General features: G+C 44.0%; 1 protein-coding gene and 1 long non-coding RNA gene across 6 annotated transcripts in view; one reads left to right on the plus strand and one right to left on the minus strand.

Annotated features, from left to right (window-relative positions):
* The window catches only part of LOC147028914 (zinc finger E-box-binding homeobox protein zag-1-like), a 131,731-nt gene extending 109,613 nt beyond the window's left edge, over positions 1–22,118 (minus strand). Inside the window, exons 1-3 of one of the 5 annotated variants that reach the window (XM_085879764.1) lie at positions 21,854–22,118; positions 9,066–9,197; positions 8,740–8,840 (exon numbers count right to left, since the gene is read on the minus strand). In XM_085879764.1, coding sequence (XP_085735890.1) covers positions 8,740–8,824 — 85 coding nt within the window. In that variant the 5' untranslated portion in view covers positions 8,825–8,840; positions 9,066–9,197; positions 21,854–22,118. The other 4 variants (XM_085879765.1, XM_085879771.1, XM_085879767.1 and 1 more) reach the window with 4 other exon arrangements.
* LOC147028916 (uncharacterized) overlaps positions 1–23,965 on the plus strand; it is a 45,601-nt gene that overhangs the window by 15,702 nt on the left and 5,934 nt on the right. The gene's annotated exons all lie outside the window — the stretch shown is intronic.

Consider the following 23,965-nt stretch of genomic DNA (forward strand, 5'->3'; position numbering starts at 1 on the left):
GGCAGATGCTATGGATAAGCAGCCCCTCTGTGGGACACGGCGTGAGGTCTATCAGTCATTTATCTATCTCTATCATTTATCTATCGCAAGGTCTATTAGAGTGTGCATTAAATCATTTAACTCAGTGAAACTTGTTAATTTTGTCACGTTTCTCAATTTTTTGTTCACTCAATAAAATTCTCTAAACAGTAGAAAAGGATAAGTTTAACGCTTTGGAAATTTCACATTTTCTTCTGTATATATGGAGAAGAAGGGAACATAGTCTTACTTGCTTAAAGTAAATAGGTACATCGGCTTAGTTATAAGACTTGTTACTTCTTTAAATTATAACATTTCAAATACAGATTTTGACAATTATTTAGTCCTGACGATATCCGATTCTCAAAACTGAAATAATATTTCAATGAAATACATTAATTCGTCTGTGAGAGTACATCATGGAAAATCGTATCATGTAATGTATGGAATCAAGCCTGGTGTTGGCTTAGTGATTAGGGTGGTGGCTTGGGATCCTAGGGTCCTGAGTACAAGCCCCGTTGGCCACTGAATTAATACACCAGGAGGTTGACTCAGCCTGTCATCCTTCTGAGGTCGGCAAAATGAGTACCAGTGTACTGGTAAGGGGGACACTGCATCAGCGGCATAGCCGCGTCCCAACCAGCAGCCACAGGCTGCACTTGATAGAAAGAGACAGATGCATGGAATCGATCCAAGCTTCTAATTTGGAAACTATAGTACTTACAAAAGCAATGTATGTGGCGATTTTTTTTTTTTTTGTATACCTTGTCGAGGCTCGTGTGAGAGCTAATACACAACGCACAGCAAGGGGGCATGAGACAAGAGGGGCGGGAGTGGGAAGGACAAAACAGTGGGGAACAGAGACATTAGATCTGTGGTCGGGAGAGGGATGGGGTGGGGAACATGGGGAATACAATATGGACATTACAGGGACTTTCAGGAAGGAAAGCAGGGAATTTGAAGGAGGTGGGCTTGGGTGGGTTATTGGGGGTAGAAAAGATCGAGGATTTGGATGGGGGATGATAGGTGGTGGTGAAGAGCTGTTTTGAAGGCCTGGAGGGAAGAATGGGATTGAATAGAGTGAGGTAGTTTATTCCAAAGGTGGGAAAAAAGAGGAATTAAAGAATGAAGGTGAGCAGTGATTCGTGATTTTGGTAGTTTTACCAGAAGGGGGTTGTTGGCGGACCTTGGGCGCCCTGCGGAAATGTGGTGGGGACAAATCGCAGAGAGAGCAGGGGGTCGAGGCTGGAGAGGAGACGGTAGAAGACAGAAAGACCACCGACCACCCTGCGGTGAGAGAGTGAGAGGCCCAAAGATGCAGCCTCATTGCGGGAGAAGCCAATGATCCGAAATGCGTTGGTTTCCACAGCGTGAAGCCAGGAAAGGTGAGAGGCACGAGCACCAGCCCAGAGGGGAGAGCAGTACTCCATCAGGCTGTGGATGAAAGCTTTGTAAGTTGTCTGGAGCTCAGGTGGGTGAGGAAGGACTTTGCACGACGGAGGATTCCCAGTCGGCCACTGGCTTTGGAGGCGAGGTTTGAAATGTGGCTTTCCCAGGAAAGGTCATGGCAGATCGTGAGACCCAGAAGCTTGAAAGAAAGGACTTCTTCCAGAGGATTGTTGAGAAAGTGGATGGGGGGGGGGGGGTTCTACACGGTCGTTTCAGAGAGACATTGTGAGAGTGTGAGATTTGTCTGGATTGAAAGACATGTTCGACGTGTTTGACCAGCTTGTGATTTTATCTCGATTTGCAGAGAGCGAAGAAGCTGCTGCTTGTCAGTCTGAGTGATGGCAAATGGTACGGCAGAGACTGCGGTCATCAGCAAAGAGATAAAGAGGATTTTCCAGAGAGTTGGAGAGATCATTGATGAAAACCAGAAAAAGAACAGGGCCCAGAATACTACCTTGAGGAACTCCAGCCTGGACAGGAATAGGGGATGAGAGAATTACATTTAGGGCCACACGTTGACTGCGACAGGAGAGGAAGTCCGCAAACCATGAGTGGAGATGGCCTTGGATACCATAGGAAGAGAGTTTGGTGAGCAGGGCAGGGTGCCAGACCGTGTCTGATTCATAGCTATGATGAACAGGCATTCGATAATATGAGTGAGCAAAGTGGAAAAAAAAACTTCATCATAAAGAAATCATTGCTGCCTGTTCCAAGTCAAGTCAAGTTCCAACTCATGGTTGAGCAGGCCAAAAAACATGGTTGCTTCAGACCCCAGTGAGGTTACCCAGGAAACGCCTTCAGACCCCAGAGAGCGAGGTGGCCGAGGATCGCCTGGTGAAAGATATAAGTAAATAAGGCCGTTAATCATCTTCAAAAGAGGTGTTTTCATTAACTCAAACACAATTTTCACTCTTGCACTTCCATGGAGTTTTCTTCATCTGCATGCAAAGTTTCATGCTGCTAGGTTTTATAGTTTTGGGGTTATGAAGCGCGCGCACACACACACACACACACACACACACACACACACACACACACACACACACACACACACAAACACACACACACACACACACACACACACACTGCCTTTTATTCGTATAGGAGATATGCTTCACATTTTTTTCTTTCAACTAAACCAAATCCAACCAAATTTTGCATGTTGTCGAATTCGAAGGGTAGCTCAAGTATGGATTCTGCCTTGTTAGCATATCTGGGAGAGGGGGTTCAGAGTGGAGGGAAGACTCCATTTCTCTAATCCAGAGAATCAAACATTGATCTTCGCAGCAAAGTGTAATTGATTTTGGCTAGTGCCATATTAGCACCAAAGATGGCTCATGAACATGTGTGGCGGGATAGCTTAGACCTAGAGGTACGCACACGCAACTCTAAGCTGTCTACCCTGGGTTCAAATTTCAGCCTAGCTCAGCTATAAACTGTCATCTCAGGCTTTCACTGGCAGGATGTGTGCCATCTTTAAATGTGTGTTTCATCTGCTGGCATTAGTTGGTGGACGTTAAAGATCCCACGGTGTCTTCCGTGAAGAGTAGGTGAGTCAGCCAAATTCCGACCCTAACCTTAGTCAAACGTCAATCCTGAAAGACTTGAGCCAAACTTCCCCCGGCCAACCCTGCAAGAATGTGGGAATAATGGGTGTTAAAGAAGATGAAGAAGTTGACTGGCAAAGGTGATGTTAGCTGACTTCCAAGCAGATGCAAAAGGACCTTGGGCAAAGGATAGGGTGAATAGAGCAGAATATTTGTGAAGTACAACATGTTGTCTTTTCATTAAATCCATCAGAAAAGCAATACCGAGTCTTACTATAATTACCCCGTGCAAACGAAGCGAAAAGCATGGTTAAGCAATTGGTTCATGTCCGTCCATCCGTCTGATTCGTTTATGGTCGTAAGTTTATGATCAAGGATCAACTTGTATAAAATTCAATGTAATATTTTGAGCAGGAATCACAACATGAATAGGAAGATAAGTTTTCCGCTTAACCATACTTTGGCTCTGAATTTGTCCCGATAGCACGTGCACAGAGAGGAGTTAGATAATATTTTTACCCTGTCTGCCTGCCTGTCAGTCAAACAAAATTGAAAATCATTCTGAACAGGAAACTTACTGTTTTTTAAGGACGTTATAAAGCACACAAACAACAAGCATGAGTATCGAATGTAATGTGTTAGAAAGGGTGATGTAATAGACACTGGAGAAAATGGCGGTAAAACCAGGAATTAATTTATTTATACGCCTTTGAGTCTCTTTAAACTTTTACTTAAACGGAATTGTACACTTGAACACTGAAGAACACAAATCGCCTTCATAATACTTTCAATAATATGTCGATAGAGAGAGAGATAGAGATAGAGATAGAGATAGAGATAGAGATAGAGATAGAGATAGAGATAGAGATAGAGATAGAGATAGAGATAGAGATAGAGATAGAGATAGAGATAGAGATAGAGATAGAGATAGAGATAGAGATAGAGATAGAGATGATAGAGATAGAGATAGAGATAGAGATAGAGATAGAGATAGAGATAGAGATAGAGATAGAGAGAGAGAGAGAGAGAGAGAGAGAGAGAGAGAGAGAGAGAGAGAGAGAGAGAGAGAGAGAATGAGAGAATGAGAGAATGAGAGAATGTCATGTGATATGGTGCATGTCAGGGTGAATAAGAGGCCACTATCGGGCGATGTGCGATCCGCTTCATTCTATGGTGATCAATAAAGCTTCCATCTCGTAAACTGTGACTCAACGTCATCTTATTGCAGTGTTTCAGGGTGATGTAAATGAGAATGCTTCAGTCACACTCAACTTTTCGATTTTTTTAACGATCTTTAAAATCACAAGTGTATACTGACTTGAACACACGTGGGGTATCGTGTTTGACAAGTGTCTGTTTCTTTGTGTGTTTGGGTATGTGTTTGTGTGTCTCTTTATGTGAATGGTGTGTGTGTGTGTGTGTGTGTGTGTGTGTGTGTGTGTGTGTGTGTGTGTCTGGTTGTGTGTGTGTGTGTGTGTGTGTGTGTGTGTGTGTGTGTGTGTGTGTGTGTGTGTGTGTGTGTGTGTGTGTGTGTGTCATTGGTTGCTATCCCAATACAGAGGGTTCAGAAGGTGGAATGCAGTCTTCAAGGTCTCAAAGTAGTCACCTCCATGTGAGCTGCATAGTTATAGAGCCCACAGAAAGTCCACTCACTCTTTCATAATTTTCACCTTTGGTTGCCTTATCACCTGGAATGAAACTGCATCAAATCAGACTTTCTTCACACCTTTACTCACACATTGTAACCCACAATTTCGAAGTAAAAAACAAATTCCACAAATTTCAGAAAATTAATTAAAAATACAAAACGAGTATATCTTAGTTGGATAAGTGTCCACCCCCCCCCCCCCTTTAATAGCAATAGTAAATTACCTCAGGTGGAACCAATCACCTTCAAAATCACACACCAAGTTAATTGGCCTCCACCTGTGTCAAATTGCAGTGATTCTGATTTTTTTTTTCAGAATAAAATCAGCTGTTCCTGTTGGTTTCCTCTGCTGGGTAGTGCATTTCACAGCAATGACTCAACTATGAGCACCAAGGAGCTTTCAAATGACCTCCAGGATAAAGGTGTGAAAAGGCACAGATCAGGGGATGGATATAAAAATATTTCAAAGGCCTTGAATACCCTTGGAGCACAATCAAGACAATCATTAAGAAGTGGAAGGCATATTGTACAACCAAGACCCTGCCTAGATCAGGCCATCCCTCGAAACTTGATGACCAAGCAAGAAGGAGACTGATCAGAGAGGCCAGCAAGAGTCCAATAGCAATCTTGAAAGAGCTATGTGCTTTTATGACAAGACTGGTCAGTGTGCATGTGACAATAATATCCCAAGCACTCCACAAGTCTGGCCTGTACGGTAGGGTGGCAAGAAGGAAGCAACTACTCAAAAAAGCACACCTTGAGCCCCATTTGAGGTATGCAGAAAACCACTCTGGAGATTCTGAAGCCATGTGGCAAAAGGTTTTGTGGTCTGATGAAACCAAGACGGAACTTTTTGGCCGAAATGCAAAACGTTACGTTTGGCGCAAACTCAACACAGTACATCACCCAAGAACACCATCCCTACTGTGAAGCATAGTGGTGGCAGCAACATGTTATGGTGATGTTTCTCATCAGCATGGACTGGGGCACTTGTCAGGATTGAAGGGAAAATGGATGAAGCAAAATACAGAAAAATCCTCAAGGAAAACCTGCTGCCATCTGCAAGAAAGCTAAAATTTGGACGGAAGTTCACCTTTCACCATGACAACGACCTGAAGCACACAGCCAAAGCTACACTCGAGTGGCTAAGGAACAAAAAGATAAATGTCCTTGAGTGGCCCAGTCAGAGCCCCGACCTAAATCCAATCGAAAATCTGTGGCATGACTTGAAGATGGTGTCCATCAACTCTCCCCACGCAACATGACTGATCTTGAACAGTGTTGTTCAGAAGAAAGCGAAAATATTTCCCAATCAAGGTGTGCAAAGTTGGGAGAGACCTATCCCAACAGACTCGCAGCTGTAATTGCTGCCAAAGTTGCTTCCACCAAGTATTAAATCAGGGGGGGTGGACACTTATCCAACCAAGATAAACTCCTTTCGTATTTTTAATTTATTTTCTGAAATTTGTAGAATTTGTTTTTGCTTGTAAGTTGTGGGTTACGATGTGTAAATGAAGGTGGAGGTCATATTGAATGAAATTTATTTCCAGGCTATAAGGCATGAAACTTTTGAAAAGTGATGGAGACTTTCTATAGGATGTGTGTGTGTGTGTGTGTGTGTGTGTGTGTGTGTGTGTGTGTGTGTGTGTGTGTGTGTGTGTGTGTGTGTGTGTGTGTGTGTGTGTGTGTGTGTGTGTGTGCGCGTGTGTGTGTGTGTGTGTGTGTGTGTGTGTGTGTGTGTGCGCCCGTGTGCAAGGTGCTGTTTTTGGCTGCTGTCTCTGCAATTGGGTGAGTTTCAGGAGGTGGAACGGAGACCTATCAGGTCGCAAAGTATCTACCTCTGTAGGCCTGTATGTTTGTTTGTGTGATTGTGTGTGTGTGTGTGTGTGTGTGTGTGTGTGTGTGTGTGTGTGTGTGTGTGTGTGTGTGTGTGTGTGTGTGTGTGTGTGTGTGTGTGTGTGTGTGTGTGTGTGTGTGTGTGTGTGTGCGTGTGTTTGTTTTGGTGTTTATTTGTGTATGTTTTGGTTGTTTGGGTATTTGCGTGTGTTTGTTTGTCTGTTCATTTGTTTGATGTCTATGCACTCCTAAACCACTGGATGAAATAATTTGAAAACTGGTGGTTGTACACGGGTGCACACTGCAAAGTTTTAAGCGATAAAGAAAATTAACTGTCAGAGGGGTTCATGGTGGGGGGGGGGGGGGGAGAACACCAATTCTCTCAGTAAATATGTATCCTTTAGCACCGCTCCTGGTAGGGATGGGTATTACAAATCATTCTGCCCATAATTTGGGGTAATGAACCCATCTGTGGGGACAAATTATTCGCTAAGATAACCCAATTGTTTCCCCAAATCGATCAGAATTGAATTCAAAGATCCAGGTGATCTTCTATGGAACGGTGTTTATGTTGTGCAATGGAAACAGCCTTGTTTGTGGTCGAACTCACAACAATGCTTTGGTGGCGTCCTCATGATGATTTTGGCCAAAATCACAGATTTGCATCCAGGATGGCTAACGATTGGTGTTTCATTTGATGAGATTACTCGAGTATAAAAACATACTAGAAACATTTGTATTGTTTAAACTAAACTCGAAAAACCAGAGAACAATCAAAATTGGGTTGCATTCATACGAAGTGAAAATGCTTAGTGTGAAAGGAGAGGCCTCTCCATTGAGTTGGTTCATTGTTTGCCCCTTGTTGGGGGTGATTTGCATGAAACTGAGCATCATCGGTGCACATCACATTCCACACACGTTCTTAGGACAGCAACATATCCATTTGGAAAGTTTCTGGAACATTTCCACATTTTGACCCTTTTTACAACACTGGGAAGTACAGCTGAAGGACTTTCCATGACTCTTATGATGTCACTGCACAGAGGAAAATGTAAGCTTCATTCTGATTAAAATAACTGGATCAACAAGAGATTTACTCCACAATGGTCAAACAGTTCCCTTTAACAAATAAATTCATTGAGACAAAAGATTTCTGTAACTTACTTCCATATCTTCAAAACAAAACTTTTAAAACTGTCATGAAGTGCACGACCCATTATTTAATAGAATCGGTAGCTTGCACACTCAATTACAAAGTGCACAATGGGATGTTTGGTCTTAACGTTTTGGATGTGACACAGTGACTATTTGTTGTCCTTCATGAAACTTTCCCAGCTTTTGTTTCAACCTCTCCTGTGTCATTATATCCATCGTGCCTTCAATTGTTAAGTTCAGCTTTTCTGTATATATTCTTTACACATACTGAATACCCAGTGGTGTTCAATGGGAGTTGTGGTGATGCCAAGGAAGAAAATTAAAACATGATACCATATCTCGGGTCTGCAATCACCATTCCATCCGAGCGACACACAACTGCTGTCTGTGTTGACTCCCTTCATCCCCGAGGCGATACTGCTGTCCACCAATTTCACCGACCCTCTTCTCCTGTCCCAAAGCACTCCTCCATCTATAAACGCATTCCCCACCCATTCCTCGAAGCCCAATCCCCATTAAAAAAAGCACACCCTCTGCAATCCCCGCTGCTCGGGATCAAAACCAGAACAAAGTTCGTCGGCATGAGGCCAGATAGTCACGTGATGCCCCAACAATGGCCTGTCACCTGGGGGCGGGCCCAGCATGGGACAACGGGACATGAAGGGAAGCCAGAAGGGTTGCTGAGATGGTCCCACAAAAGGCTCTTTCACACTCCCATGGGGAGACCGAAGAGGCATTCTCTGCCTGCCCAAGCTAACAGCCGAACGCTGGAGTTTTCCGTGATGACCCTGCGGCATGTCAGCTGAAACGGCCCAATGGCTTTTATTCAGGCACAATATATCGATCTCGCATGTACGCGGCAAACACCATCACCAATAGCATCCTGAAACCAAACATGGTGCTCACCAATATTCTTCACCATAGGTATCGCAACTGGAACTAACATCAGCAACAGGTTTTGTTTGTTTGTTTTACTGCGTTTAAGGCTTATGGCGAAGCATTAAGAAACAGCAGTGTACTTTTAGATGAATTACAAGAACATTAGCAAGCAGTGGACAAAATCAACAAGGTATGTACTATTTAAACCTGAGGTGGAGGACATCATGAGCTGGTAATTCAGATGTGAACACCAAACAGGCAGATCCAAGAGCGATGCTTGAAAGTAGGCCATTTACTATGGTTTGTACCTTCAACACGAAAAAAAAAAAACATTCCCTCAAAAACAAGGACATTCATTATTGAAGACACATTGCATTTGTTTTGTCACATGATGTTGAAAACTTTATCTGGTCATTTCAAAAACCTCACTATTTCTAAAATGGGGAAAAAGTAAAATAATTTTTTTACTACAAAATGTTGGAGAACTGTACATTTCTGGTGTTTGGATGGCTAAAAGGTATATGCACACTCACCTCTGATATGAGCTGTCTACCCTGGGTTTGAATGCCGACCCAGCTATAAACTGCCATCCTGGTGTTTGACAGGCAGGGTGGTTCATCAATGTGTGTGCCAGCCCTTGGATGGACGTTAAACGGGAATCACGTCTGCCAGCATTTGTTGGTGGAAGTTAAAGACCACATGGTGTCCATCACGAAGAGTAGGTAAACTATCAGCGGCACCATGACCAAAACATTCAAAATTCCTGCCCTAACTACTGCTGGGAAGGCAATGGCAAACTACCAAGTACAACCGTTTCCAATAAACAGCTTCGGCAGTGGTGAACCTGCCTTCGGGCATAACACCAGAATACGAATAATGTACATTGCAGCTGTCATTCCAAAAAAAAGGATATATTTCACACAAATACTGTACAATTAGGGATGAGATCACACAAATAATCAGATGATGAATGAGAAATAAATTAAAAAAGCACGCAGTGGTTTTAATAAAATAAATAACTCGTGATTATTTCTACTGCAGTTTTCCCACACCTGTTTCATATATTGAGGACTTATCAAATACCACCCGCTGCTTCACTGACGGTAAAACTAAAGGGGGAGGGAGAAAAAAGAGGGGGAAGAGAGAGCGGGGAGAGTGAAGAGGTGGAGGGAGGGGGGCGAGGAGGGTGGGGGAAGGGAACACAGTGTGAGGTGAGAGGAAGGGAAGGCAGACGTGTGGTGGAGTGTTAATTACGATTCATGCCGTCTCATCAAAATGATTCTGCATAAAATAACAGTGAAGTTGGAAACAAAATAATGTCTGAAATCCATTCTCTACCACTCAAACTATAAACACGGCCCGGAGACAAACTCCTGTCCAGACAAGTCCAGAGACAAACTCCTCTCCAGACATAAATACCACCCGGACGCGTCCAGAGCTAAGCTGGCCAGAGAAAAACACCGCTTGGACACATCTGGAGACAAACTCCTGTCTGGACATAAACACCGCCAAGAGACGTCCGGAGACAAACCCTGCCCGGACACGTCCGGGGATGAATGCTGTACAGACGTAACCACTGTCCGGATATGTCCAGCAACAGAGACAGACAGAAAGAGAGGGGAGGGGAGAGTAAGAGAGTAGATGCTGGAGCAGGGCACGGCACTGTATTGGGAGGGGGTAGAGAAAGGATGGGACAAAGAGAGACAGAGACAGAGACAGAGACAGAGACAGAGAGAGAGAGAGAGAGAGAGAGAGAGAGAGAGAGAGAGAGAGAGAGAGAGAGAGAGACACAGAGAGAGAGAGAGAGAGAGAGAGAGAGAGAGGAGGTAGGGGAGTTAGCAGAAGGAATATGTTTTGCTTTATGAATAACACACACAAACACACACACACACACACACACACACACACACACACACACACACACACACACACACACACACGCTTGGCCAATATTGGCAATTTTTCAGTAATCGGCAGGTTGGAGTCGGTCCGATTATCAACTCCAGTTTGTACTGCATACAACCCAAAAACCTTGAGTAACTTTCACCGATAAACAACGTTACATTTATATAGACGTTTCAGGGATATGGTCACAAACATTAACCTTTATAAACAGCTGTGTGTGATGGGTGGAAAAAAATTTTGGCTCGGTAATTTAGAAAACACGTTGGTTAGGCAAACGGCTGGGAAATCGGGTGTTATTTCACATCAACTCACTCAGAATGAATGAAGGAGCACGAACCACTCACTCAGGGTGATGGAACACGAACCACTCGCTAAGGATGACGGAGCACGATCCACTCATTCAGGGTAACGTAGCACGAACCACTCGCTAAGGGTGACGGAGCACAAACCACTCACTCAGGGTGATGGAACATGAACCACTCGCTAAGGATGATGGAGCACGATCCACTCATTCAGGGTAACGTAGCACGAACCACTCGCTAAGGGTGACGGAGCACAAACCACTCACTCAGGGTGATGGAACATGAACCACTCGCTAAGGATGATGGAGCACGATCCACTCATTCAGGGTAACGTAGCACGAACCACTCGCTAAGGGTGACGGAACACGAACCACTCACTAAGGGTGACGGAACACGAACCACTCACTCAGGGTGACGGAGCATGGACGAACCTCTTGCTCAGGGTGATGGAGCACGAACCACTCGTTAAGGATGACGGAGCACGAACCACTCATTCAGGGTGTTGGAGGATGAACCACTCGTTCAGGGTAACGGAGCACAAACCACTCGCTCTAAATGAGGCGATGCGGCAAAAGCGTCCACAGAGACTGAACAATTCACTCATAATGACGAAGCGTGGTACCACTGTCAACAATGGGTGCTCGGCAAATGGTTTAAGCATTCCTGCAAGCACTCCAATTAAATCGTTGATAAGGAACGGTTGGTGAGGCTGTTGCTGCATACCATCAAAGATCCCTTTAACTGGAAAGCCCAACTTCACCATGCACGAAGCAGTTAATGAAATAAAATGACATTAACCACAAAAGAGGTCCTGCTTCATGCAGAACAACCCTGGAGACAATGCAAAGTTCATCAGCTCATGAAATAAACATTGCAGAAAATGCGCCATTTTGCCTGCTCGCATGTGCACACGTCACGTGGTACATCGGTTTGAGGTCTGCACAAACGTTAGAACTTCATTTAAAAACGTCCATTTCTTGCCACATTTGCTTTGATTCCCTGTAAAGCACCTCACGAAACATCTGACAATTTTGACACAGATCTGGCAGATGCTATGGATAAGCAGTCCCTCTTGGGGACAGGGCGTGAGGTCAAGCAGTGAATGCATCAAGTCATATACGTAGCTCAATGAAGCTGATTAATTTTGATATGTCCCGAAAAAATTTTGTTCACTCAACAAAATTCTCCAAACAGTAGAAAAAGATAAGTTTAATGCTTTGGAAATTTCACTTTTTCGTGTGTATATATGGAGGAGGGAACATAGCCTTGCTTGCTTAAAGCAAATATGTATATCGGCTTAGTTATAAAACTCGTTATTTCTTTAAATTATCAGATTTCACAACGGATTTTGACACTCGTTTAGTCCAGACGATATCTGATCCTAAAAACCGAAATAATATTTTTATGATATACTTTAATTAGTCCGTGACAGTGGACCATGGAAAATCGTTTCATATCATGCATGAAATCGCTCCAAGACAAAGCTTTTGTCCGTAGCCTGATGGAGTACTGCTCTCCCCTCTGGGCTGGTGCTCCTGCCTCCCACCTTTCTCGGCTTCACGCTGTCGAAACCAGGGCATTTAAGATCATCGGCATCTCCCGCAATGAAGCTGAGTCTTTGGGCCTCTCACTCAATCACCGCAGGTTGGTCGGTGGTCTTTCTGTCTTCTACCGACTCCTCTCCAGCCTTGCCCCCCCCCCTGCTCTCTCTGCGATCTGTCCCCACCACATTTCCACAGGGCGCTCAAGGTCCGCCAACAACCCCCTTCTGGTAAAACTACCAAAATCACGAATCACTGCTCATATTCACTCTTTCATTCCTCATTTTTCCCGCCTTTGGAATAAACTCCCTCACTCTATTCTTTCCCATTCTTCCCTCCAGGCTTTCAAAACAGCTGTTCACCACCACCTCTTATCTTCCCCCATCCAAATCCTCGATCTTTTCTACCCCCGATAATCAACCCAAGCCCACTTCCTTCAATTCCCCTGCTTTCCTTCCTGAAAGTCCCTGTAATGTCCATCTTCTCTTTGCCATGTTCCCCGTCCCATCCCCATCCCTCTCCCTTCCACAGTTCACCTAATGTGTCTGTTCCCCACTGTTTTGTACCTTCCACTCCCACCCCTCTTGTCCCATGCCCCCTTGCTGTGAGTTGTCTGTTCGCTCTCATACGAGCCTCGACAAGTTATACAAAAAAAAGCTCCTAATTTGAAAACTATAGCACTTACAAAAGTGATGTTATACAATGATTCGTAGCTATGGTAAACAGGCATTCAATATGACTGAGAAAAGTGAAGAAAAAAAAACTTTATCGTTAAGAAATAGTTGTGGCATTTTCCAAGTCAAGGCATAGGTTGAGCAGGCCAAAAAACATGGCGGCTTCAGACCCAGGCGAGGTTATCAAGGAAACGCCTTAAGAACCAGAGAGTGAGGTGGCCGAGGATCTCCTGATGAAGGATATAATTAAATAATGCCGTTAATTATTTTCAAAAGGGGTGTTTTAATTAGCCCAAACACTCAATTTTCACTCTTGCACTTCCTTGGAGTTTTCTTCGTTTGCATTCAAAGTTTCAGACTGCTCGGTTTTATGGTTTTGGATTTATGGAGGAGACACACTGACACACACATTGCCTTTTATTAGTATAGATTTATTACTTGTTGAGTGATGCTCATACACCTTTGCAGGTTAACAGCAGCACAGGCGAGTGCACGGGTGAGTGTTCGGGTTAGAGTTACCTTGTTTAATGTTCTCCCAGTCGAATATCGCTTGTTGTGTTGAAATATCAGGTTTAAATTCTATCTACTGTCCCCGTACGTCATTATAATCCATGAAAAAGTACGAACTCATTCTTCTTGATGTCATATCATTTGATATGAGTACAAGCCCCTCCACTGGCTTTAGTTACTGTTTAATAAAGCGGTTCATGAAGATGCCCCTATCCTGAACAATTAAGCCACCTTGGCTTGTGCTTGTGTAAAATTTTGCGAATGCAGCTTGAGTACAGGAACCGTTGTCTCATTAGAAATGCGTATGTCGGATCAAGAGTCCCTGGCCTGTGCTGACGTCTTTTCAAAACTGTTCTGTCCTGCTGAGCGATTACACAGTGCAAGGGAGGTGGGAGTCACGTGACATCAACATGATGTCATAAAAGAGAGACAGTTCGTCCAGGTCCTTCATGAAGACATGGTCCCGTGGTGTAAAATTGTATCAGTGCGCATACACATTGATGTTTGCAGGTGTTGATGAAAACAATGATATATCTAACCATAACCAGGGCTGGAAGGGTGGCCGAGAAGTAACTAGAAGAAGGACTGCTTCGGTAGACGTTAAAACATCTCGTGGTGTTCACATCTTCAGACACATTGGGCTGCCAAGGCAGTTTATCCTTGGTTAGGGGGTACAATCCTGGATGGGTCACAACTCCTACGCAGGATACTCGAATGGCTCATTATTCCCAAAAAGCCGCTGTTCATTTTGTTGACCTCAAAAGGATGACAGGCTGAGTCAATCCACCTGGTGTTAGTTCCATGGCATGACAGAGAGTCAAACTCAGGACCCAATCACCCAAAGATCGCAGAGCTGCAGTTCAGCCTGGGTTGGAATCTTGACCCAGCTATGAACTGTCACCCTGGGCCTGGTGTTTCGCTTTCCTGGCATTACATCAATATGTGAACCATCCATTTGAAGGACTGCTTTGGTGGACGTCAATGCATCCCATGGTGTCTTTCGTGAAGAGCATGCAAATGATCTCAGGCACCCTAAACAAAATACAAATTCCTATCTACACCACAAATTAGTCTTGCCCCGAAGTGAATGTGAGACCATTGCAGATCTATTTTTGCTATAAAAAAATTCCCTCGACAACCACTTGTCCAATTGACACCAAGCATTCAACATAGCAGGGACTCCCCGTGGATAATCTATAATTGCTAAATCTCAAGTCAAAGGTCACGTGGTATGGCAGCCATATTGGATTAAAAGAAAAAAAAATTGGACTTAATTTTCTCTGAAACCGCTCAACAAAAAAAATTAAACTTGGCATACATCATCAATTCCCCGTGGGGTATAACGGGTGATAATGATGATGTCATCGATTAAGTGGTATTCCAGCCATAATTTGTTGAATCAAAATCCTTATCCGAAAAATCTGAAGCTTTATATATCTGATTTATGAACCAATGTGAGTGAAGAATTAAACTTATGACATCATCGGTCACGTGGTTAGGTGGCCATATTGGATTGAAAAAAAAAAAAACGTAAAAAGAATCTTCTTCCCCTTCTATATAAGCAATAATAGGAGTGGGCTATAATCGTAGCTTGTTTAGTAAACGATTTTTCAGAATGAGCACGCGAGACAAGACTATTGCTCTCGGAGTGCCGTTCTAGTTTTGTCTTGTAACATTAAATGTAACCTGAACCATGTGATTAATTGGTAATTCATTCCACTCTTTGTATTGTCTGAAACGAACTACCCTGAATGGACTGTGCTTGAAACAGCCAATGAAAATCGTTGTGAGGACCCTTTCACCTTGCATGGAAATAGTCCAGGTTGTAAGAGCCTGAATAAGTTCCATCGTACTTGTTTACTTCCTCAATGATTTTATTGAGTTAACAAGAATCTTTACTCCTCAACAATCCTGTTTCATGTAAAGTGTGGTGCCCTCTGCAGGTACTTAATGCACTGCATGTAGCACAGGTTCTCATCTCAAGGTAGAAAAGCATCAACAAGAGAGGACCCAAAGGGGTATTGATTAACAATAGCATACAACGCAACAGGTAACATTGCTGGAGGTCTTTGGAATATGGCAGGTCAAACCTCCTCACCGTGGACACTCTCATTTGTCCAACTCAATAACAATTGCAACTCATACAGCCACTCCGCCGGTAACTTCTGCCTCAAACAACTATCATCACTTGCTCCATGAACCTGGAACAAAAATAATGAGGGTCCACACAACCTCTTCTTTTTTTCCTCATTTCTAAGGCTAATGGGAGAGCTGTCTTACACGAAAACTTACTCCCATGCAGACAGAGACAACACAGGACTTGACATCAGACAAACATGGCTATTGACCTTGAGGCCCTTCCCAGAACACACTGCGTGCTGGCGATGCCATCTGGTGGTGGTGCTTTTCGGGAGAAATCTCCCTTCCAAAGGAATGCCAGCCAGGGGATTTGTCCATCCTCTTATCCTCTAAATGCTGAGCATCAAGTGAGGAAGCAGCAGGTACTAAAGATTTTGATCGACCACGTTATTGAGAAAAACTTTCCGACATGGGCATGTTATTGTAGCACAACGTCGTCGTGAAGAAACTTCGTTCCTAAAACACTTCTCTGTTAAATCTGAGCAGCAGCATTACCCGAATCTTTACAGGCCATTTTACAAATGAAGGAATAATTTGGTAAACCATGGAACGTCATCCGGCCTGCGTGGCCCTCAATGAGGCAAATATATCCGAGTGTCACAGTTCTAGGTCAGTAACAGTGCAGTGGAGACACGAACGAGAGCAGATGATTCCCAGGGAGTTCCAAACAAGAAGAAAGTTTATGTTACTTTGATTGAAGGCTTAGGATATCGCATTGAAGGTAGAAATGTACAACAGACTTGTGGACGCTGGCAACGGTGCAAAATGAGGACAGTCCCAACTAGGTAGGGTATGCAATTGGTCCATTGATCCATCTTGTTATTGACGTGTGAGTAACTTTCCGAGATATGCATGTTTTGGTTTTCCCCCATATCAAAGCACGCTCATGATGATGAAAGAACAAAAGCAAGAACGGAAATGTTTGGAGTGTGGCAGCAACATAAACAGGGTGCTTTTTGCAAAAGGTTTCCGCAAACTCCACGCAATATGCCGCATTTTCCTGAAATCGCAACTCACGGATTCCAGAAAGGTGTGCATCAGTGTGTACACACGCATGTTCATTGCACAGTCACATGCCAGCACCGTTCTAATGCTGTCACCGGTGATAGCCTGCACTCATGTTCATGGTTTTATAACATTATATAGTACATATGATGGAACATGAGTCTGTCGATGTATAATATGGGTCAGAAAACATGTCATGTACATGGTTGGATTAAGAGATGGACCATACAGAGAACATGCCATGTACATGGTATGATAAACAGACGGAACCTACAGAAAACATGCCACGTACATGGTTGGATTAAGAGAGGGACCCTCTTTATCGACTTTTTCCATCTTTATTTACACATTGTAACCCAGGACTTCCAAGTGAAAAACAAATCTACAAATTTCAGAAAATTAATTAAAAATACAAAATTCGAATATCTTGGTTGTATAAATGTCTGCCCCACTTATAATAGCAATTGTAAATCAGCTCAGTTGGAACCAATCAACTTCAAGATCACACACCAAGTTAATTGGCCTCCACCTGTCTTAAATTGTAGTGATTCTGATTTTTTTTTTCAGAATAAAATCAGATCTTCCTGTAGGTTTCCTCTCTCATGCATTTCACAGCAAAGACTCAACTATGAGCACTAAGAATCTTGCAAAAGACCTCCGGGATAAAGTTGTGGAAAGGCACAGATCATGGGATGGGTATAAAATATTGAAAGAGCCTTTACTATCCCTTGGAGCACAATCAAGACAATCATTAAGAAGTGTATTGTACCACCAAAAACCTGCCTAGATCAGGCAATCCCTCTAAACTTGATGACCAAGCAAGAAGGAGACTGATCAGAGAGGCCACCAAGAGGCCAATAGCAACTTTGAAAAAGCTACGTGCTTTTATGACAAGACTGGTCACTGTGTGCATGTGACAATAATATCCCAAGCACTCCACAAGTCTGGCCTGTACGGTAGGGTGGCAAGAAGTAAGTCACTACTCAAAAAAGCCCACCTTGAGTCCTGTTTGAGGTATGCAAAAAACCACTCCAGAGATTTCTGAAGCCATGTGGCAAAAAGTTTTGCGATCTCATGAAACCAAGATGGAACATTTTGGCCAAAATGCAAAATGTTACATTTGGTTAAACCCAACACAGCACATCACCCAAAGAACACCATCCCTACTGTGAAGCGTGGTGGTGGCAGCATCATGTTATGGGGATGTTTCTCACCAGCAGGTACTGGGGCACTTGTCGGGATAAAAGCGAAAATGGATGAAGCAAAATGCAGAAAAATCCTCGAGGAAAACCTGCTACCCTCTGTAAGAAAGCTGAAATCGGGATGGAAATTCACCTTTCAGCATGACAATGATTTGAAGCACACAGCCAAAGCTACACTGGAGTGGCTAAGGAACAAAAAGATAAATGTCCTTGATTGGCCCAGGCAGAGCCCCTAAATACAATCGAAAATATGTGGCATGACTTGAAGATTGCTGTCCATCAACTCTCCCCACGCAACATGACTCAGCTTGACCGGTTTTGTGCATAAGAATTGGCAAATATTGCCCAATCAAGATGTGCAAAGTTGGTAGGGACCCATCGAAACAGATTCACAGCTATAATTGCTGTCAAATGTGCTTCCACCAAGTATTAAATCAGGGGGGTGGACACTTATCCAACCAACATATTGTAGTTTTGTATTTTTAATTAATTTTCTGAAATTTGTAGAATTGGTTTTTCGCTTGGAAGTTGTGGGTTACGATGTCGAAATAAAAGTGGGACAGTCTGATTTAAAGCACTTTAATTCCAAGCTATGAGAAAGCAAAGGGTGAAAATTTTGAAGGGCGGTGTAGACTTTCCATAAGGACTGTATATATGGTTGGATAAAGAGATGAAGCCGACAGAGAACACGCGATGTACATGGTTGGAAAAAGAGATGAAGCCGAAAGAGAACACGCGATGTACATGGTTGGATAAAGATATGAACCCTATAGAGAGCATGGCGTGTACATGGTTGGATAAAGATATGAACCCTATAGAGAGCATGGCGTGTACATGGTTGGATAAAGAGATGGACCCTACAGAGAGCATGGCACGTACATGGTTGGATAAAGATATGAACCCTAAAGAGAGCATGGTATGTACATGGTTGGATAAAGAGATGGACCCAACAGAGAGCATGGCACGTACATGGTTGGATAAAGATATGAACCCTATAGAGAGCATGGCACGTACATGGTTGGATAAAGTTGTCTGAGTTAAAGTTTGTACTTTTCCGATGTAAAGTTTGTACTTTTCCGATGCAAAGTTTGTACTTGTCTCATGGAAAGTTAGTACTTGTCTGATGTAAAGTTTGTACTTGTCTGATGTAAAGTTTGTACTTGTCTGATGTAAAGTTAGTACTAGCCTGATGTAAAGTTTGTACTTGTCCAATGTAAAGTTTGTACTTGTCCGATGTGAAGTTTGTACTTGTCTGATGTAAAGTTTGTACTTGTCTGATGTAAAGTTTGTACTTGTCCGATGTAAAGTTTGTACTTGTTCGAGGTAAAGTTTGTTTATGTCTTTAAAATAAGTTTTCACTTGTCTGTCTTCCCAGAAGATTTTATACTTGTCTGTCCACTAAACTTGTACTTGTTTTGAATGCTTGTCCATACAGTATAATATGCATGTCTGCCTGTCATGTTTGTTACTCTCATCTGGAATACGTGTCTATCTATAAATCGTACGTAACGTTTGCACTTACCGGACGACCTCGACGACTTGTACGTTTATATTCGACAATATCACAAAACCTGTCTAACTGTGAGTTCTGGATAAGCAGCTCGAGCTTGAGAGAGTCAAGGGAGATATTATGCCAAAACAAAGCATGATGGACACACACAGACAGACACACACACAGTCGGACATGTTGGACACACACCGGTGGACGTGACGGACACACACAGGTGGACGTGACGGACACACACAGGCGACAGACAGGTGGACATGTTGGACACACACAGGTGGACGTGACGGACACACACAGGCGAAAGACATGAGGACATGTCGGACACACACAGGTGGACGCGACGGACACATAGGCGAAAGACAGGCAGACATGTCGGACACACACAGGTAGACGTGACGGACACGCACAGGCGAAAGACAGGCGGACATGTCGGACACACACAGATAGACATGACGGACACACACAGGCGAAAGACAGGTGGACATACACAGGTGGACGTGACGGGGACACACAGGCGAAAGACAGGCGGACATGCCGGACACACACAGGTGGATGTGACGGAGACAGGCGAAAGACAGGCAGACATGTCAGACACACACAGGAAGACGTGACGGACACACACGGGTGAAAGACAGGCGGACATGTCAGACACACAGGTAGCCGTGCCGGACACACACAGGCGAAAGACAGGTGGACATACACAGGTGGACATGAAGAACACACACAGGCAAAAGACAGGCGGACATGTCAGACACACACGTGTGGACGCGGCAAGCACATAGGCGAAAGACAGGCGGACATGTTGGGCACACACAGGTGGACGTGACAGACACACAGGCGAAAGACAGGCAGACATGTCAGACACACACAGGTAGACGTGACGGACACACACAGGCGAAAGACAGGTGGACATGTCGGATACACACAGGTGGACGTGACAGACACACACAGGCGAAAGACAGGCAGACATGTCGGACACACAGGTGGACGTGACAGACACGCGCACAGGCGGACGGCACTCGCAGCCATCACCCTCAGATCCTCTCCGTGTCATGGCATCCTGTCGATCACCCATTCTGTCATTACTTTTGTCTTTCTACGTCTATGACAACGATGAATGTGGCATTCGATGTGTCGGAACCATCACCACAGCCCAGACAAATCACACACTGTAATAATTACAATGATAATCACAATTTACCACAACGCAACTGTCTTTCATACCTCATCGTATTAATTAATTATCGTGGCGTTATTGTCCCCCAGCTCGCAATATTAAACTAAATAACCTACATTTCACCTCATCAAATACCTCAAGTTTACCTCAATTACCAAAGGGATCCTCATTAAATACCTCAAGTTTACCTCAAATACTAAAGGTTTCCCATTAAATACCTCAAGTTTACCTCAAATACTAAGGGTTCCTCATTAAATACCTCAAGTTTACCTCAAATACTAAAGGTTCCTCATTAAATACCTCAAGTTTACCTCAAATACCAATGGGTTCCTCATTAAATACTTCAAGTTTACCTCAAATACAAAAGGTTCCTCATTAAATAGCTCAAGTATACCTCAAATACTAAAGGTTCCTCATTAAATACCTCAAGTTTACCTCAAATACCAAAGGGTTCCTCATTAAATACCTCAAGTTTACCTCAAATACTAAAGGTTCCTCATTAAATACCTCAAGTTTACCGCAAATACCAAACGGTTCCTCATTAAATACCTCAAGTTTACCGCAAATACCAAAGGGTTCCTCATTAAATACCTCAAGTTTACCTCAAATACCAACGGTTCCTCATTAAATACCTCAAGTTTACCTCAAATACCAACGGTTCCTCATTAAATACCTCAAGTTTACCTCAAATACCAATGGTTCCTCATTAAATACCTCATGTTTACCTCAAATACGAAAGGTTCCTCATTAAATACCTCAAGTTTACCTCAAATACCAAAGGTCCCTCATTAAATACCTCAAGTTTACCTCAAGTACCAAAGGTCCCTCATTAAATACCTCATGTTTACCTCAAATACCAAAGGTCCCTCATTAAATACCTCATGTTTACCTCAAATACGAAAGGTTCCTCATTAAATACCTCATGTTTACCTCAAATACCAACCGTTCCTCATTAAATACCTCAAGTTTACCTCAAATACCAAAGGTCCCTCATTAAATACCTCATGTTTACCTCAAATACCAAAGGTCCCTCATTAAATACCTCAAGTTTACCTCAAATACGAAATGTTCCTCATTAAATACCTCAAGTTTACCTCAAGTACCAAAGGTCCCTCATTAAATACCTCAACTTCACCTCATTACACCGATTACGCGCCAAAATGCTCCGCCATGAAAAGTACCTCAGAGTTTCCTCACGTCACGCTCTGAAATGTCCTCCATTATAACTAACTTAAATGTTTCCCATCACACACGACACAAGTACACGATAATGTACAGAATCCGTCCCATATTACTCGGTTAATAAGTCATGAAAGTTGAGGATTTTTAAGCCAATGTTACCCCGTAACGAACCCTCACCGTGCTTGCGTTGCGGACACGGTTGTTTGCGTCGCTTCCACCTGGCACTGGCTGTGTCTGCCATGCGCTCCTCCGCCGCCTCTTCTTCTTCCTCCTCCTACAACACTTCCTCCAGCACCTCCTCCTCGGAGCACTTCTTTTGCCAGCACCTCTGCCACCTTAGCACCTCCTCGTGTTCCTCCTCAAGTCGGTCCTTCCGTCCGTTCTCCTACACCTCCCGTACCTTGACAACCTATAGTCTTGTTCCCGACGCGCCCACCACCTCCTCCACCCCCCCCCCCCAAGTCTGGCCCATTGATCTCGGGGCAAGTTCTCCGGGACAGGGTTGTGTGGATACCAGGGAGGGAGGGATGGGTCTGGGGACACACGGGGAAATGGGGGCAGCAGATGGGGTGAGGATGGGGGAAGCACGGGAAGAGGGTCGTGGCCCGTGGGATGGGGTCGCATGGGTAAAACGGCTTATGGGATGGAGGGGGGGTGGGGGGTCGTGAGATAGGGGTATGTTACGGGGTCATGAGATTTGTATATACGAGAAGGTGGTCGTGGGATGGGTGAGCAATTGGACCGGTTGTGTGATGAGGTCGCACACACAGAGAGAGGGGTCGTGGGATGGTACAGCACCATAAAAGGGGTTGAGAGACGGGTTGCATGGTGTCATGAGATTGGGACCAGTGGAAGGAGTCGACGTGCTGGGCCGGAGAGGGGTCGTGGAATGGGGGTCCGCGGAGAGATCTTGTGCTGGATGGGGTTGCACGGGGAAGGGACTCTCGGGATAGGGGTGCATGGGAATGGGTCGTGGGATGATCCAGCACGGAAACGTGGGATGGCGACGTACGGAGAGGGGGACGTAGGACAGCTGCCCACGGGGGACCGTCGTGGCTCGTGTGATGGGAGCGCACGAGGATGGGGTCGGACGAGGAGAGTTCGCGAGATGATCAAACAGGGGAAGGTGTCGTGCAGATGGGGGCACATGGTGACACGGGATAGAGATGACCGTGGAGGAAGAAGATCTAAAATAAAATGGTGTTTTTAAGTCCACAATACATGACCGATGGCCACGTGCTGATGAACAGGTGTTGTGACGCGGTGAGGTGCACTCCATCGTGATGGTGTGAAAACGCAGTTCGTCAGCACCACGAGGTGCCAGGGTGTTTGCTTGTGTTAGCTCGGAGCCGCTGCTTGCTCTTCTGGACACCACGGTGTCACAAATGCTCTCACGGGTCTGTGTCTGTGTGGACCATGGGACCGAAATGCTCCCTCCATCTGTGTCTCGTAATGTTACCATTGGCACACTATGGGTACACATATGATGGTTCCATGCTAATTATGATGGTTCCATGCTGATTATGATGGTTCCGTGCTAATTGTGATGGTTCCGTGCCAATTATGATTGTTCCGTGCCAATTATGATGGTTCCGTGCTAATTATGATGGTTCCGTGCTAATTATGATGGTTCCGTGCTAATTATGATGGTTCCGTGCTAATTATGATGGATCCGTGCTAATTATAATGGTTCCATGATAATTATGATGGTTCCATGCTAATTATGATGGTTCTGTGCCAATTATGATGGTTCCATCCTGATTATGATGGTTCCATACTAATGATGGTTCAATGCTAATTATGATGGTTCCATGCTAATTATGATGGTCCCGTGCTAATTATGATGGTTCCATGCTAATTATGATGGTTCCATGCTGATTATGATGGTTCCATGCTAATTATGATGGTTCCCTGCTAATCATGATGGTTCCGTGCTAATTATGATGGTTCCGTGCTAATTATGATAGTTACATGCTAATTATGATGGTTCCATGCTAATTATGATAGTTCCGTGCCAATTATGATGGTTCCGTGCGAATCATGATGGTTCCGTGCTTATGATGATGGTTCCGTGCTAATTATGATAGTTCCATGCTAATTATGATGGTTCCATGCTAATTATGATGATTCCGTGCCAATTATGATAGTTCCATGCTAATTATGATGGATCCGTGCTAATTATAATGGTTCCATCATAATTATGATGGTTCCATGCTAATTATGATGGTTCCGTGCCAATTATGATGGTTCCATGCTGATTATGATGGTTCCATACTAATGATGGTTCAA

This window comes from Eptatretus burgeri, chromosome 4 (assembly GCF_056783735.1).
Source record: "Eptatretus burgeri isolate ZD-2024b chromosome 4, Ebu_testis_v1, whole genome shotgun sequence".
In the NCBI taxonomy this organism is placed as follows: Eukaryota; Metazoa; Chordata; class Myxini; order Myxiniformes; family Myxinidae; genus Eptatretus; species Eptatretus burgeri.